The sequence below is a fragment of the Saccopteryx leptura genome, chromosome 12 (assembly GCF_036850995.1).
Source record: "Saccopteryx leptura isolate mSacLep1 chromosome 12, mSacLep1_pri_phased_curated, whole genome shotgun sequence".
NCBI classification, from domain to species: Eukaryota; Metazoa; Chordata; class Mammalia; order Chiroptera; family Emballonuridae; genus Saccopteryx; species Saccopteryx leptura.
The window spans coordinates 32,340,729-32,356,588 of record NC_089514.1 but is presented as its reverse complement, the minus strand read 5'-3'; the positions used below and the strand labels follow the sequence as shown (position 1 = coordinate 32,356,588).

Sequence of the window (15,860 nt, the reverse complement as noted above, 5' to 3'; positions counted from 1 at the left end):
GGGCCATGGACCGGTTTAATGTCAGAAAATATTTTCATGGACCGGCCTTTAGGGTGGGACGGATAAATGTATCACATGACCGAGACAAGCGTCAAGAGTGAGTCTTAGACGGGTGTAACAGAGGGAATCTGGTCATTTTTTAAAAATAAATCATTGTTCAGACTTAAATATAAATAAAACGGAAATAATGTAAGTTATTTATTCTTTCTCTGCAGACCGGTACCAAATAGCCCACGAACCAGTACCGGTCCGCAGCCCCGGGAGTTGGGGATCACTGTTTTAACCTACTTGTCATTAGATACATAAAATTTTCATCTGCTACTTAAAAGCTAAACATTCTTCCTTATTTTTCTAAAGATGACCCATGAGTAACTGACTGAGCCTTAGGTGTTTTTTCCTAGCGATATAGAAAGCAGATCAATAGCTATGTCATCACTACAAAAGAATAGCCAGGGCATACCCTCATCCACATCTCCTCTCCAATATTTTTGCATTTCAAGAGTTTTAGGTAAGTATATTTATAGATATGCCTTTTATAAAAATAAACAGTTCCCCCTGACCTGTGGTGGCGCCGTGGGTAAAGTGTCAACCTGGAATGCTGAGGTCGCCAGTCAGAAACCCTGGGCTTGCCCGGTCAAGGCGCATATAGGAAGCAGCTACTAGGAGTTGATGCATCCTGCTTCTCCCCATTCTTTCTCTCTCCCCCTCTCTTTCATTCTCTCTAAAAATCAAGAAATAAAATCTAAAATAAAATAAACAGTTTCTACTCACCTAAATGGGATTTCAGTGCTGCCCTGATGTGAATTCACCATTGTCCTGCTGCTGCTACTCACCACATGGAACTAAAGGTTAAGTTTAGTGGCCAGTATAGCCAAACTTCAGGAGAGCAGGATAGATTGTCCCTGATTTACCTCCAGATACAGGCTTACCTGCGTCACCTATGAAAGATTTTAGATTAATTAGATTGCTGACTCCTGTTCCTAGTTGCGGACACTTTTCCTGCTTCAGACCTCATTTTCCCTTCAAAACGTCTAGAAACATCTGTGTTCTGTGTCTTAGTTTTGACAAGATTTTTGTAACTGATGAACCCACCAGTGTTCCTTCTTTCTCTCTCTTGGCATCTCCAAAGTTGAGTTCAATAGAGTCAGTAAGTACCTTTTGTTAGTTTGCTACGTTGTATTAAAATGTAAGTTTTTCCCTAAAGAATTTAGTCATTTCTACCTTTTAAAAAATATTTCATCATCCTATTATTGTTAGAAATATTGAATTTTTAAAATTCTAACTTCTTGCAATAAATACTTAATTTATTGTAATACTTTATTGTTTAAACACAAAAGCTCTTAAAACTATGAATCTCTCTGATTAGGTGTTTGAACACCTTCTTGTCATCATTTTGCAAATGGTCTATATTTTTCATTTTTGTCTTTGACTTAAATAGTTAAGGAAACAACTTTTAATTTATTTTTTGCATTAATTTAATATTTTCTTACATTGTGCTCAGATAATATTGTTTTTACAAGTTTTGATTTATTTAAGGTAGTGTTTTTATCATAGATTAATAAAGGTATTTGGGATAAAGGTGGTATTATGTGTTTTATACCTTCTGTATCCTAATTAATTTTTCCTTTTAACTTAAACAACAGAGCCATTTAGTAAAATTACACCTCATTGTAACATTTTCTGTCCAACGACTTTGATTATCTATTTAAATATCATGTTGAAAGCACATAAAATAGGACTTCAAAAGTTTTTTAATTTATTGATGGATTTTAGATAGAGAAAGGAAAGGAGAGAGAGAGAAATAGAGAGGGAAGCATTCATTTGTTTTTCCACTTTACTTGTGCACTCATTGGTTGCTTCCCATCTGTGCTCTGAGCAGAGATCGAACCATGTTCTTGGCATTTCAGGACGATGCTCAACTGACTAAGCTAGCCAGCCAGGGCCATGACTTAAAGATGTTTAAGTATTCTTTGCCTGACCATTAATAATGTGCTACTTTTGCTTGTAGTGTTTGGATAAACACACCAGAATATATTTGTGTACCTACTTTTTTTGTGTGTGTGTATTTTTCTGAAGCTGGAAACGGGAGAGACAGTCAGACAGACTCCCGCATGCGCCCAACCGGGATCCACCCGGCAAGCCCACCAGGGGCGACGGTCTGCCCACCAGGGGGCGATGCTCTGCCGCGACCAGAGCCACTCTAGCGCCTGGGGCAGAGGCCAAGGAGCCATCCCCAGTGCCCGGGCCATCTTTGCTCTGCGGGAGGGGAAGAGAGAGAGAGAGAGGAAGGAGGGGGGGGTGGAGAAGCAAATGGGCGCTTCTCCTATGTGCCCTGGCCGGGAATCGAACCCGGGTCCCCCGCACGCCAGGCCGACGCTCTACCGCTGAGCCAACCGGCCAGGGCCTGTGTACCTACTTTTAACATAAACTTAATTGCAGCACTTTATTTTATTGTAAAATTTAAAAATACTTTATGTATCGTGGAACCTAAGAATATTCAGCAACTTAAATCTATTTTTATAAATTTATTGTTTAATTATTTAAGGTCTAATTGAGCTGATCTCATTTTATATTTCACAAATTTTTTTTCTGTTTATTGGGTTTTTTTTACTAAGGATTAACTTCAAGTTTTTTAAAAAGTATTCTCTATTTTTATAATTTTCAAAATTAAGAACAAAACAATACCATTTGAATGTTCCACATAGAAGCTTTTGATACAACTTGGCTTCTAAGACAAGATTGTTGCTAAAATTTAATTATCACATTTTTTAAAACTTACGTTTTATGTTAGCTTTATAAAATAGGTACAAGTATATTCTCAGCTTACTCAGTTTCACCTATTATTCCTTTATGCCTGAATTTCCTAATTAATTTGTAAGTTCTGGACCTTTTCTTATTTCTCAGAGTACATCTTAGAGTAATATATTAAGTATTCGTGGAGGATACAGTTTTTATGAGTATCCCATCCTGAGAATGGGCCATTTCAATTATGACGTAGAAATAGTCATTAGTTGGGTAGATTATTTTGATTTCCAAAAAAGGCCGTAGGACAAGCTTCCTTGTTCTAGGCTGGCATTGCATATTGTAAAGGAAAAATTTAATGCCGACCTGGCATTTGGATGCTTATATTATTTTAGCCTTGTATTTAAACTCTTTCATCATAATGTCTGGAAGTAGGCCCTCCTTCATTGATTTCTTTTCTAATCTGTTCCTGGTTTTATGTTTGATTTCTCTTTTAGTTTTAGTTCATGAATATTTTTTCATTTTTTGTTACTTTTCTCTGTTTTTGTTTCTTTTCTAGAAATGTTATCTTTTTTACATTTTATTTCATTTTCTATTGTTTCAATGTCTGAGATTGTTCTCAGATGGGCCCTGTCATATCAACGATTCCATTTTCTGTAGTATTAACTACGCTTTTAACTTCAAATTCATTTATTCTCCTTATTTTTATCATGACTCAAGTCTCTTATTATATTTTTAGTTTCCTTACTCTCCATCCATTCCTCGCGCTTCTTTACTTTCTCTTCACCCTGACATTTCATAGTTATCCTAAAATATCTTTTTACATGTAGAATACATCTTTTTCACAGGTTTACTTACTTGCATTTCCAAGTTAATACTCTTCTTTCCTTGTTCTGAAGGTATCACTTGCTTTCTTCTCCTTTACCTTGAGATGAGACAGAAACATTTTTGTATTTGATGTCAGGCAGCCCTGATTCATCGTTGTGGTTATGGATCCTGTTGGGCAGATAAAATGCATTATGCTCACTTTGTTAAAGATTACGCTGCCCATGAGGAGGCCATTGCCCAGGTGATATTAATGTGTGTTGGGGTGGGCTAAAGGCAGGCAGAATCCTTGTAGCCTGGGGCTTGGTTTTGGGATTAAGCCTTTCCCACCCTTTTTGATGTGGGGTGGTACAATCCAATCATGCCTCAGAGAAGTGACTTTGTATTAGAGACTTCCCTATTTTGTATATTGGATTAGAGGTTGTGAAGCTACAATATAAAATGGGGGCAGAACAGAGTTTGTGCTCTTGGTTCCTGAGATTATCATTAGAAGAGAGAGCAGAGGAGAGCAGAGAAAGGCCACGTGGAGGAGGCCAGGAGAAGCAGCCAAGATGGCGGAGTGCTGAGTGAGATGCCAGTTTGTGTATAGTTTGTATCTGGGATAAGGAAGGAGATGGGGAACAGAGGTGAATAAGTCTGGTGAGCTAGAAACCTTTGATTCTAGGAAACTCGGATAAGTCAGTAGCTTGTGAGCACTGAATGTGACTGGGTTTTGGAGCCCAGTGTGTATTTTTACTGGCCCGCCAGGTGCAAGCTAGAATTAAAGACTATGCATAGCCCATCAGTTTTTGGCTCCGTTGTTTCTTTACCGACTGTTCGAATCAAATGCGAACCTGCATGGGACTGGCTGCTTTGATGGTGGCCCTGGCCTTGGCTGCTGGCTTTACAGATCCCACCCTAGACCTACATGAAGAGAACAGGTCTATCTATGTGCCCAGTTTCCAGCCTGGTTGCTATTTTCTGGCAGTCTATAACATAGTAAAGTTCTCTCTACTAAGGTGATAGATATCTATATCTCACTGCTTAGTTTTCTAAGTTAAAGAAAAACAGGAGATTATTCTCTGCTCTCAGAGCACCTACAATGATCACCCCTGTCTCTATTGCTCTACTTTGGGGTCTGCAGCTAAAAGTATGCCATGTGACACTGGCCGCCACCTTCCTGCAATGCAGTCGTATTCTGTTCTAGTGGTTGCTTTCTGAATGACTGTGGACTACTGAGAGAGTTAGAGAACCTCGCTGGAGAACAGTTCCTGGGAAAGACAGTAGAGGCTGCCCAACTTTCTCATTAGACAGACTCACGACTTCAAGGCATTACTGAGGGTGGCACCTCTCTGTGTTTGGAGTAAATCTTGGATTAGTATTTCTTGATTCAATTTCATAACTCTTTCATATTCTAGTAACAGCTGTTTTTAGTTCTAGTGTCCATTTGGCTATGAGTTTTGTTTTGTTTTTTAAGTGTGATTTCACTGGAAATTTAGTAGGAAGTAGGAAGAGTTTGCATCAGAAACTGCTAACCAGGAATTTAAACTGACTGCGTGTTTTTCCGGTCCTCCACTCGTCCTCAGCAGTCAGGGGCACGAACACCCAGTAAAAACAATCCATAGTCTTGAGGGAACAAAGGCATGCAAAAAATGCATTACTTTACTTCAGTCATAAAGAATGTACAGAAAGTAATCTTAAAAAGATACGAATGCATTAAGATAGTAAAATAAAGCTTTTTTAATGGAACTTTCCATTAACATGTGCAGTAGCTATAAAATGGGACTTACCTAGCAGTAAATGGATATTTATTTTAAAAGGGACTGTAATTACAGGCTGTCACCTCCATCCAGCACCTTCCTCATTAATCACCAGTTGATGAACAGCTACTTAGAGAGTGACCTTGCTGGATATCTCACCCTGTGCTGCGTATGCCGCAATTAGTGTTGTCATTCAGATTGGATTATGATGTTCAATCAGCCGGTTTCAGCAAATTTTGCATAAACTATTCCCTGAGAATAATAAGTTTGTTAATGTAAAGATAGGTACCATCTGTAAGGCTTTGAGCAGAAATTATAAAGAACTATGGCGTAGCTTCATTTTAATAGCACCGAAGTAGAGGCAAAACAGCTCTGGTTCTTTCTTTAGTGGAGTTTACATGGTCATGGGTAATCACAGAGAGAATTGTAAAAATTGTAATTCTGATGCTGAAACTACTTTATAAAGTTCTACACAAATATCAGTTATTATTTTGCCCTTCTAAAGTAAGAGCAGAGAATGTTGCTCTGATGTGATGATAAAATCTCTACTACTTGAGGTCTCTTAAAATCTCTCCTGCAAAGATAATAATGTCACTTTTTATTTCAAAAATTTTAAATCTTTTTATTGATTTTAGAGAGAAATGAAGGAGAGAGAGAAATATCGATTTGTTCTACTTATTTATACTTTCACTGGTTGATTCTCATATGTGCCCTGACCGGGCTTTGGACCTGCAACCTGGGTGTATCAGGACCATGCTCTAACCAACTGAATAACCTGGCAGGGCTGTTTTTCACTTTTTAAAGAAAAATGTTTCCCAGGCATCCACAGGATAAGTAGAAACAGTGCAGAAGTTCTATCTTACTATTTATATTGATACATAAGGATGTTTCCATTTCTAGTGCAGTTATATTTGGATTATGTTGATTCAGTGATTTGAGCACATCTTCTGAATTCATCTTTTTTGAGAGAAATAAACAAAGTATACATGGCAGGTACATCTGCAGAATGTTACATGGGGGCTGCTGTTCTTTGTAGGAATGCATATGTTTCTTTGTACTGCAATCCTGGGGTAGATGTCTATGGCATTTATGTTAAAAAGTACAGAAGAGATGAAAGAGGTTGGTCTTATAGTTGAAACACACTATCCTACGATTTCACTTATATCCTCAATCCCAATTCTTTTCTCTAGTCCTAGATTCTCTGAAGCCCAAAAGTTTCAGCAGGTTTTTCATGCTCTGTTTTTATTAACCAATCGTTTGCCTATAGTATACTTTTGATGTGTATCCTATTAATAGTGAGGGATTTGTAGAAATTATTATAATGTCCATATAGGATTAAAATAATAACATTACAATTTTAGACCTTATGAATAGCTAATAATACTTTATACTAAAACTTTTGTCCATCTTCTAAAGAATATCTGAATTTACACACTTCATTCTGCTATCCTATATCTGAAGAATTGTGCTGTACTTAGGAACACTCCAAGTATTTATCAGTGTTCCACTGAGGTCAGCTCTCTTCTGTTACCTGTTTTGGTGAGATAGGAGGGGAGAGGTGACTGAAGACCAACTTGTCTATTGCACAGTTTTACCTAAATTTGTCCCACACACCAGTGGATTAATCTGGCATATGCATTCATAGGAATGAAAATGCTGGCTTTGGACAAGACTTTCCAGACTCTGCAACCATGACAACCATCCGCAGGCTGTCCATTTTATAAATGTCACACCTGTGGTACTTGCAAGGGCCTTGGAGTTCGTACTGTCTAGCCTTTGCATCTTTCATATGGAAACTGGGGCCAGAGAAGCAGCTTGCTAGAGGCCAGAGTAATTGAGAAAAGAAAATCCCAAGTCTCAACAAGCTGCATGCTGTATACTTGGTTATCCTCCAGGGAGTAAACCACGGACAAAAGAAAAGAAAACCCAGCACCTCCCCATAGCTGCAAGTGTCCTTTGTAAAATCTACCCTTTGATTTCTTGCTACTATTCAAATAGAATCGGAGGTGTTTGTTTCTTTTTGGGTGTGACATTTTATAGCACAAAGCACTTTTAACTGTGAAGTAGATTTGAGGTAATCATATTTGAGTTCTTCTGATCATTCTTTCTTAATCTTAAGACTTTTTAGAGGGCTGATTCTCTGCTAACCACATGGGTTCTCTCATTTAATTTTCCAATAAGGAAGGTTAAGACCTATGAGGAACTGCATTTCACAGGTAAGAAAAGTGAAGGTAGAAGAGGTTAAGTCAGTTTCCAACATCATATAGCTAGTACAGGAAAGGCCGGAGATGAATTCAATCAGTCCTGACTTAACTATAATAAGTCTTCATTTAATGTTGTGGATAGGTTCTTCGATCTGTGGTGAAGGGATGGGTAACAAGACCAGCTTTACCACAGGCTATTTGATAAAAACAAGAGTTAAGTTTAGTATTTCATTCTAATGAAACAATGTTCAGCGACCAAATGGACATTAAGGACCTGCAGTACTCTTCATACTTGGCACTCATTTGAAAAAACAAGGAATAAATCATCTTGTCAATAATAATTGCAGATACTCCAAAATCACCTAGGCCATGGATTTACCGGGTGGCCAAGTATATTTACACTGAAGTACAAGATCTCCATGGAAAATAATCCCTTATAGCCGTGTATGTGTGTATGTGTGCATGTGCGTGAATATATTTGTTTATATATAAATAATGTATCATGCCTAACATCTAGGTACTTCTGCCATTTTAAATTTATTAATTTATATTGGTAGGGTAGATAAACACTGGTATTCATTAGAAAGAGAAAGAGTTGTTTCCACTTCACCTTGCATATAACAGCTTGTTAATAAATAAATACCTGTTGAATTAATCCCTATTTTCTAAGGAAAATGGCACTGGATCAGGAACCAAAAGATCCAGATTCTAAGCCCTGTTTTAAGAGCAGTTCACTGCGGGAACTAGACCGGGTCAGTTTTCAGCTAGGAGTCCTGGTTTTCCTTACCCAACATGATTCCCGGAGGGTAAGGATGAGTGACTGCAGTCGTGCGTTTGCTGTGGGGCCCCCAGTTGGAGCAGCAGCTTGGGCACTCCAGCACGGGCATTGTCAGGTGCAAACGACTCTCCAGATTAGAGTGCTTCCTGTGGAGAGGTTGTTAGGGCTCCGAAGCCCCTAGAAACCTTCGCTGGTGAAAAAGCAAGAGCCACACGAGCAGGGTTGCAGGAGAGACTAGGTTCGCAAGTGGGGTAGTAACAGAAGTGATGTGAGTGGGGCAGAATCAGCTGTAAACCAGTTTCGGAATGACCTCTCAAGACAGAGCAGTATCGAGCTGTGGCAGAGTAGAACCCAGGGCGTTAAACTAGCAGGATCCCTGAGAGCGCCGAGGAGGGAGCGTTTAGCAAGGAGCATGGGGGGGACTTTTATTCATGGGCATCTAAGGGTGCCCGTGCCTGGCGCTGACTTCTTTGCCTCTTCCTTGGTCCTGTGTGCCCCTAGCAGCCAAGGAAATGCAGGTTACAAACCAAAGAGCTGAGGTTTCTAAGGCGTCATGATCTCCAAAGGGTCACGTTTCTATCCTTTCATCAGCCGCCTCACTCACTTCTTCTGATAAGAAAACCTTAGACTTATTTGATTACAGTAATATTAGAAGTTTACAGTCCCTCTTGTTCGATCCTAAATTTAAAATGGCCTTTGGGGGGGGGGGCAGATTTCTAAAATAATTTTGTGGCACACTCACTTGGGGGTAAACATGACTAAAGCTGACAGGATATTATTTACAATTTCTCTATACCGCACTTAGTGGAACTATTCAAATGCAAAAATATTCGTGCGTTTGATTACAGAGTGCCTCCACATATCCGGCTGTGCGCAATATGCAATTTATGGGAAATGCATCTTTGTACCTTTCTGAAATTGGAAGAATTCTGAATTCCAAAAGCATCTGGCCCCAAGGATTTCAGGAAAGAGATTGTCAACCCACATATTGTTTTCCGTAAATGTTGATGTATTTATCCCTGAAGGAAATGAGTATTTCGTTTTCTTCTTCCTTCACAGAGGGAAGAAGTAGGGGGTGGGGAGAAGCAAAACAAATGTAAAAGGGGGGCTCTCGTGATAATTAGTAATAAACTGTAACTGCAGCTTTTGGGGTCTCGGGTCCGCAATAAAAGTAGATATTTTGGAGGACAGAAATCTAGCTCTGTACCTTTCCTGCAATTAAAAAATAAACAAATTTCTCTGTGGAACTGCATCATCCGGTCTCTCGCTTTGAGCTGTAAAGAACTGCTCGGCCTAGTGAGTCGCGGTACCACAGCGCCCCCTCTCTTCCAAACTTGGAATCGAACCTTCACACTGCCTTTGGCCGAGTTGCTTGCTTAAGCTGCTCAGACTACAGGACTACAAGGAAACAATTCCTTGGCAGTCAAATCATAAAGGAAGAGCTACAAAGGGGGCAAGAAAATGAGCTTTCTTTTCTTTGGTCCCAGAGCAATTAAATGTATAACTTAATCCGATGTTAGGGAGTGTGGGCTTAGATCCTGCGTATAATTAGTTTGCACCTAGTGATCATTTTACACCCTAGACATTTTAATTTACAACCTGAGGCACTGCACTTGCCTAGGTCATCCGCCGGGTAACACGGTATTCTTCTAGTTGCTGAGGCTTGAAAAGCACAGATACACATTCTTAGTTCCGATTTTTCTTTCTTTTCAATTTTCAGTTGCAAATCAAACATGCAGTTACAGAAGCAGAGATTCAAAAATTGAAGACGAAGGTAAGCACCAATCAATACGTGGTGTTTGAATTGTACTTTTTAAACTTCGGAGGCCATGAATAAATTCAGCTCTAGGACCAAAGGATTTGTTCCTGTACATTTGAAAGAATACAAATGTCAGAGATACATTTCCACGGTTAGAGGCCTAAACGAAAGGACCCCTAGGGTAAGCATCGCTCTATCCCCTTAGTAAAAACTGCACAGTATTTTAAAAATACGTATTTACACTTATGTGGTTCCCTTCTGAGCTTTCCCAAAAAAGTAAATATTTTTGATGATTCATGCATCTGAATTACATTTTGACCACTAAATCCCTAGGCACAAACTATTATACTCCATCTTTTTCTCTTTATCTTATTTTAAATAGGTTTAATAATTTATTTTTCACTTATTCATCAAAAACAATGTATTTTAACATAACACATTACATAATTTGTATTGGAAATTTTTAGTTACTTAGTTCACGTTTCTTAAGTGTGGGGGGAAAAACAGTCTGGGATAAAAGGTTTTACGTATTTTTAGTTTACATATAAGATTCAAAAGGGCATTTTTAGTTGTTAGGTTGTAAGGTACTTGTAAATTTCTAGAGTTGTTATCAAGTATGTCATTTCAGATATTTAAAAATATTTTTAAAATGACTTTGAAAACAATATTCTTTCTTGTTCTTATGGTCTTTTAAAAATTAAGATATAATTCCTCCCCCATCACAAACTCTGTTTTTCTGTTCACACTGAACACTTGTTTTGGTTTCTCCATGTGTGTTAAATGGAGATGAATTAGCAAGGCTATTTTGGTTAAATGGTATTCGCAGCTAATAACTCTGTAGCTCTTTAGTCAAAACATGTCTATACATCATTCATGGTATCAGCCAAGCTCTGTGAATAATAATTTTTAAATTAGTAGTGGGAAAATAAACAACTTGAGTACAAAACATTGCTTAATAAAAGATGCAGTAAAATCCCACTACTGTTTTAAGTTGCTATTGTTTCTTGGCATAGAATGGAAGAATAGAAGTATTTTTTAAAATTGTCAGTTACAATTAGGGAAAAGATTACCTGTGAGTGTAAGTGCTTTAGCAAAGCTTATGTTTTAAACTATAAACATTTAACTTAGAAAACCCTATAAATTAGTATTTTATATTTTCCTCATTATTATTTGGCATATAAATAATATACATAGATTGGCTTGTTTCACTATGACTCTATGTCCATGTTGATAACACAAGTCCTAATTTTGAAATGTTTTTGACTACTTTTGACTCTGTAATCTGTTTTGCCAGTGTATTTAGTTTTAAGTTATACATGAAATATATTTTTTCATTTGCCGAATGCTTTTGGAATGTCTTAGATTTTGAAAATTGATAGTTTATAATGACTCGGCATCTTTTTAAACTTTAAAGGAGGCATGTGAAATAGATGAAGCACTTGTTTAAAGGTCAGATAGTTGTTGTGAAAAAATGACCGTGGGCCTCTCACCTAAACGATCAGCTTTGAGTTTCTGTAGAAATGAGCCAATGGGATGAGTATATTGTCTATTCCTAATGGTTCCTAGAAGCAGAAACCACAGGGAGCTGTCTGTCCATTCCATTGGAGGGGTTTAAATTAATGCAACAATAATTTATATTTTTACTTACACTATCTATTATGAAGATTGGGGTTTATAAGGCTCAGAACACTGCCAGCCAAATAATGAACTGCAAACTGTGTTCTCGTCCATTGAAATGAAGGATGTAATAGAATCATCAAAAGGGATAAAAACAAAACAAAACTAACATTTATCAGGTGTTTATTATGCACAAGGAGCTGTCCCAAGCATGCGGATGTTAGAGAATTTGAGTTACTTGCCCAAGGTTTGAAGGCCAATCGTGGCATTGTGACAGCTATATATTGGGGCCAGGTGGGTGCTTGAAGCATGGTGGGGGCACTCTGAAAAAGACACGATTCTCTAACCACTTTACTATACACCTGAAACTAATGCAGAATAATATTGAATGTAAACTGTAATTGAAAAAAAAAATGGTTTAAAAAATAAGATAAAATGGGGGGGGGGGCCACAGTGGCAGAGGTGGGTTTCAAATCGAAACCTAATGAGTCCAGATTCCCCACCCCGCCCCTGCTGCACTGTGCTTCTGCCCCTCCCCTCAGCTGGTTTCTTCTCCCTCCCTTACTCAGTTAACTTTTTTTTTTACATGTAAGTATGTGTTTCTTAAAAATATCTAAAGGAAAACCTGTTCAAATTCGACTGCTCACATAAAAACAAAACAAACAAAAACTCCCCCATTTTTCGCTGCTCACAGAATTTCAGACCACGTACTCTGCTGGGATGATCGAGTTGGAGTCAATCGCATGTTTTGTCATTTATCAGATGTGTGACCTTGGACAAAGCATTTTCAACTTTTCAAGTTTTCCATTTCATAATCTATGAAATAATGAAAATAGTAGTTGCTCTTCTCATCTCAAGGTGTTTGGGGATTGAGTAGGTGTAATAATTGAACTTAATCAAATACATGCTATAAAAATTAAGGGATTTTTGGTACAGAAGTGCCCAGATGATATTTGCCGTGACATTTTTTTTTTATCCAGCTGCAAGCAGCAGAAAATGAGAAAGTGAGGTGGGAACTAGAAAAAACTCAACTCCAGCAAAACATAGAAGAGAATAAAGAAAGAATGCTAAAACTGGAGAGCTACTGGATCGAGGCGCAGACCTTATGCCACACTGTAAACGAACATCTCAAAGAGACGCAAAGTCAGTACCAGGCCTTGGAAAAGAAGTACAACAAGGCCAAGAAACTGATCAAGGATTTTCAACAAAAGTAAGCAGCTTCTAACGACTAACGCGTACTAGTGTGCATATAAAGAAGGCTTACATTCAGTAGTTTTGTAATATCTAGTGAAATAGAAAAGATGACCTCAAAAATACCGTATTTTTCACTTCATAAGACACACGGGCGTTTTCCCCTCCACTTTTGGGGGGGAAAAGTGCATCTTATGGAGCGAAAAATATGTTATTTCTCTAGGAAGCAAAGTTAAAGCAAAAATAGCATTAATTTTGGGAAACACTTCTATCATTTTTTATAGGAGATTATAGATTGTTTATTTTATCATATTTTGGTAACCAGCTACATCATGAAAAAATTTTTGACCATTAATCATTGATAGTAACTGTGTAAAACGTTTGACTATCTATCCTTTTTGAAACATCCCTGTAATTAAGAAGCAGAAAGCCCCGCTGAAGTCACGCAGAGTGGCTATTGGACGTAGTACATGCAAAGCAGCAGTTGGGGCCTTGCTGAGACTGTTTCTGTCTCTGTCCTTAGAATCAGTTAACTGCAGAATTTTCCCGCAAGAGACAGTATAAATATTGACGAGCAAGACCCCCTACCCTGCCACTTCACTGCAGTAAGAGACCCTCACCACATTCTGCTCTTGAATTTCAACAGCTCTTTCTGAGCCAATGCTGCGTTGCTTCCCCCTGTTGGATCCTGGTGTGATTTCAGGGAGACAGACCAGGGAGATTTTTACTGGGGTTTTTTGTCAGTTACTTCAGGCTGGCTAGAACAATAACATATAATGCCAGTCCCTCTTCTGGATTTCTGTGCCAAGGTGTAGAAGCTAAACATATACGTAACATTCACCATATCTCTGTTCTTTCCTATCACGGAAATAATGTTTTCAATATTTAAAAGAAAATGCTATAAAAAGTTGATTGTCTAAAAGAGGGAAATCGCTCCCTCTAACTGTAAATTTAGTAAGTCAGTCTTTTAACTTTTCTTGCCAAAAATATTTTAACTGTATGTCATGTAATAATTTTATAGGTTTTTCTACATTTGCGTATTATATTCCAGGCTCTCAAAATGGAGATATTCCCCCATCTCCCCATATTAGCCTCAGGTGTGTAAGTGACATTCCCTGTCAACTCCTTTGACCCACCCAGCCCTTTTCCACTGTCATTTATAGGAAGCAATCTTATTATAATTATTTTTTATCAGTCAGTTCCATCAATTTACTAGATATATTGCTTTGTAAATGTGGAATTATGTGCACCTGTCATGTAATTATCTCCCCTAAATTACTCAAGGTGGGTCATTAGTCCATTAGCTCGTATTTAAATATGTAGGGGGGCTCTAGAATCAGTAGCTACAAATGAAAATTATAATAAGCAGAAGCAAGGCATCTTTCTTTACTTTGTGGTCCATTAAAATGTTTTGTTGGCTTTCATTACTATATACCTTTTCTTTAACTGTGATTGAGTTTTATTTATTTAAATAGCTGTCCAGTTATTTATCCCACAGTGCAGTTTATTGCTTCTGATAAGAACTTTCACATTTCTTCATTTATTGAGTGTTTGATGCAATCAGATCTATTATTTTCCTCTTAAGAGAACTTGATTTCATCAAGAGACAGGAAGCAGAAAGAAAGAAAATAGAAGATCTGGAAAAAGCTCATCTTGTGGAAGTTCAAGGCCTGCAAGTACGGGTGAGTGATGTGATCAAAGCCATTAAATAGTAGGAAGCTCTTGCCTAGTACTTGGAGAGCAGTGCTGGTTTAGAGTTTTATAAATGGGTTTGTTTGTTTGTTTGTTTGTGTTTTAGATTAGAGATTTGGAAGCTGAGGTATTCAGGCTCCTGAAGCAAAATGGGACTCAAGTTAATAATAACAACAACATCTTCGAGAGAAGAACTTCTCTCGGCGAAGTCTCGAAAGGAGACACCATGGAGAACTTGGACGTTAAGCAGACTTCTGGTCAGGATGGCCTAAGTCAAGGTCTGTTCAACTTAACTACAAAAATTGTTCCTAATGACTATAAAATTTGGCTTTACTTTCTTTTTTTTCTTATCCAGAGATGTAAAAGTTGCAAATGCCTTCCTGCCATGGGAGAAAAGAAAAGGTTTATCAAAATAAGAATTTATCATTTAGTGCTTATCTTATCAAAAATAAATACTTTGATGTAAAGAAATAAAATTCCAACTTAAGCAAGCCAAATATTATTTTTAAACTATCCTAACATTGATAGATATAATAAACTACTTTACAGTGATAATCTAGAGTGAGCAACACTGCTTATATATTAATGAATAAAGCCTGAAAATTTTTAAAGCAGTAAAGATCTTGTATACAACATCAGAAAGCTGACTGCCTACTTCCTGCTCTTGGAATTCATTGAGTTAAGAACTTCTCTATTAGTTTTGTGTTTTTCCCCTTGCTGTCCTATATATTATATAATTCTCATTCTTTTATGCTGTCAAAAACCATGTAAGACCAAAACACTGGAAACATTTTCTATATAAATGGCTGTCTTCTTTCATACACCAGCCATAAATAAATACTTCACAATTTTCTTGCACACGTACACACCCATACATAAGTTGTGCATATATGAATGTGAATATCTATAGCATATTTAGAAATCAGAAAAAAATGTATAAGAATTTGTCATTATAAAGACACCGGAGGATATGAAACTTTTGCTTAGAATAGCTACCGAGTAGTCCCTGGCAAAGGGAAAGTAAAAGAATGTTGTGCGACAGCGATGTCTTGAGAGGACTGACAACTAACAGGCGGTGATTGACATGCAGTGAAACTGTTCGCTGATGAGCTGTTTACTTCTTTGATGATCTTTCTCATGTATTCAAAATGTCTCCAATGAGATTTTTTTTTGTATAAACAAAGTGTTTAAGTCATATTGTTAACTTTTAAAACTACGCGTTTAGCCAACAAAAATGAAAAGTATTGGAAATCTTCATTTAAAACTAAAATGATACCTAGAGATTTGAGTCCATTCACTAAATTTATATCTTT

The 15,860-nt window shown here is 37.6% G+C and overlaps 1 protein-coding gene across 10 annotated transcripts in view; it reads left to right on the top strand.

The window, feature by feature from the left end:
- Positions 1–15,860, top strand: part of PPP1R9A (protein phosphatase 1 regulatory subunit 9A) — a 293,914-nt gene that overhangs the window by 240,151 nt on the left and 37,903 nt on the right. For all 10 annotated transcript variants that reach the window (XM_066353671.1, XM_066353670.1, XM_066353672.1 and 7 more), the window contains 4 exons: positions 10,009–10,062; positions 12,645–12,874; positions 14,441–14,537; positions 14,654–14,825. In XM_066353671.1, the coding sequence (XP_066209768.1) occupies positions 10,009–10,062; positions 12,645–12,874; positions 14,441–14,537; positions 14,654–14,825 (553 nt within the window). The remainder of the gene's footprint in view (positions 1–10,008; positions 10,063–12,644; positions 12,875–14,440; positions 14,538–14,653; positions 14,826–15,860) is intronic.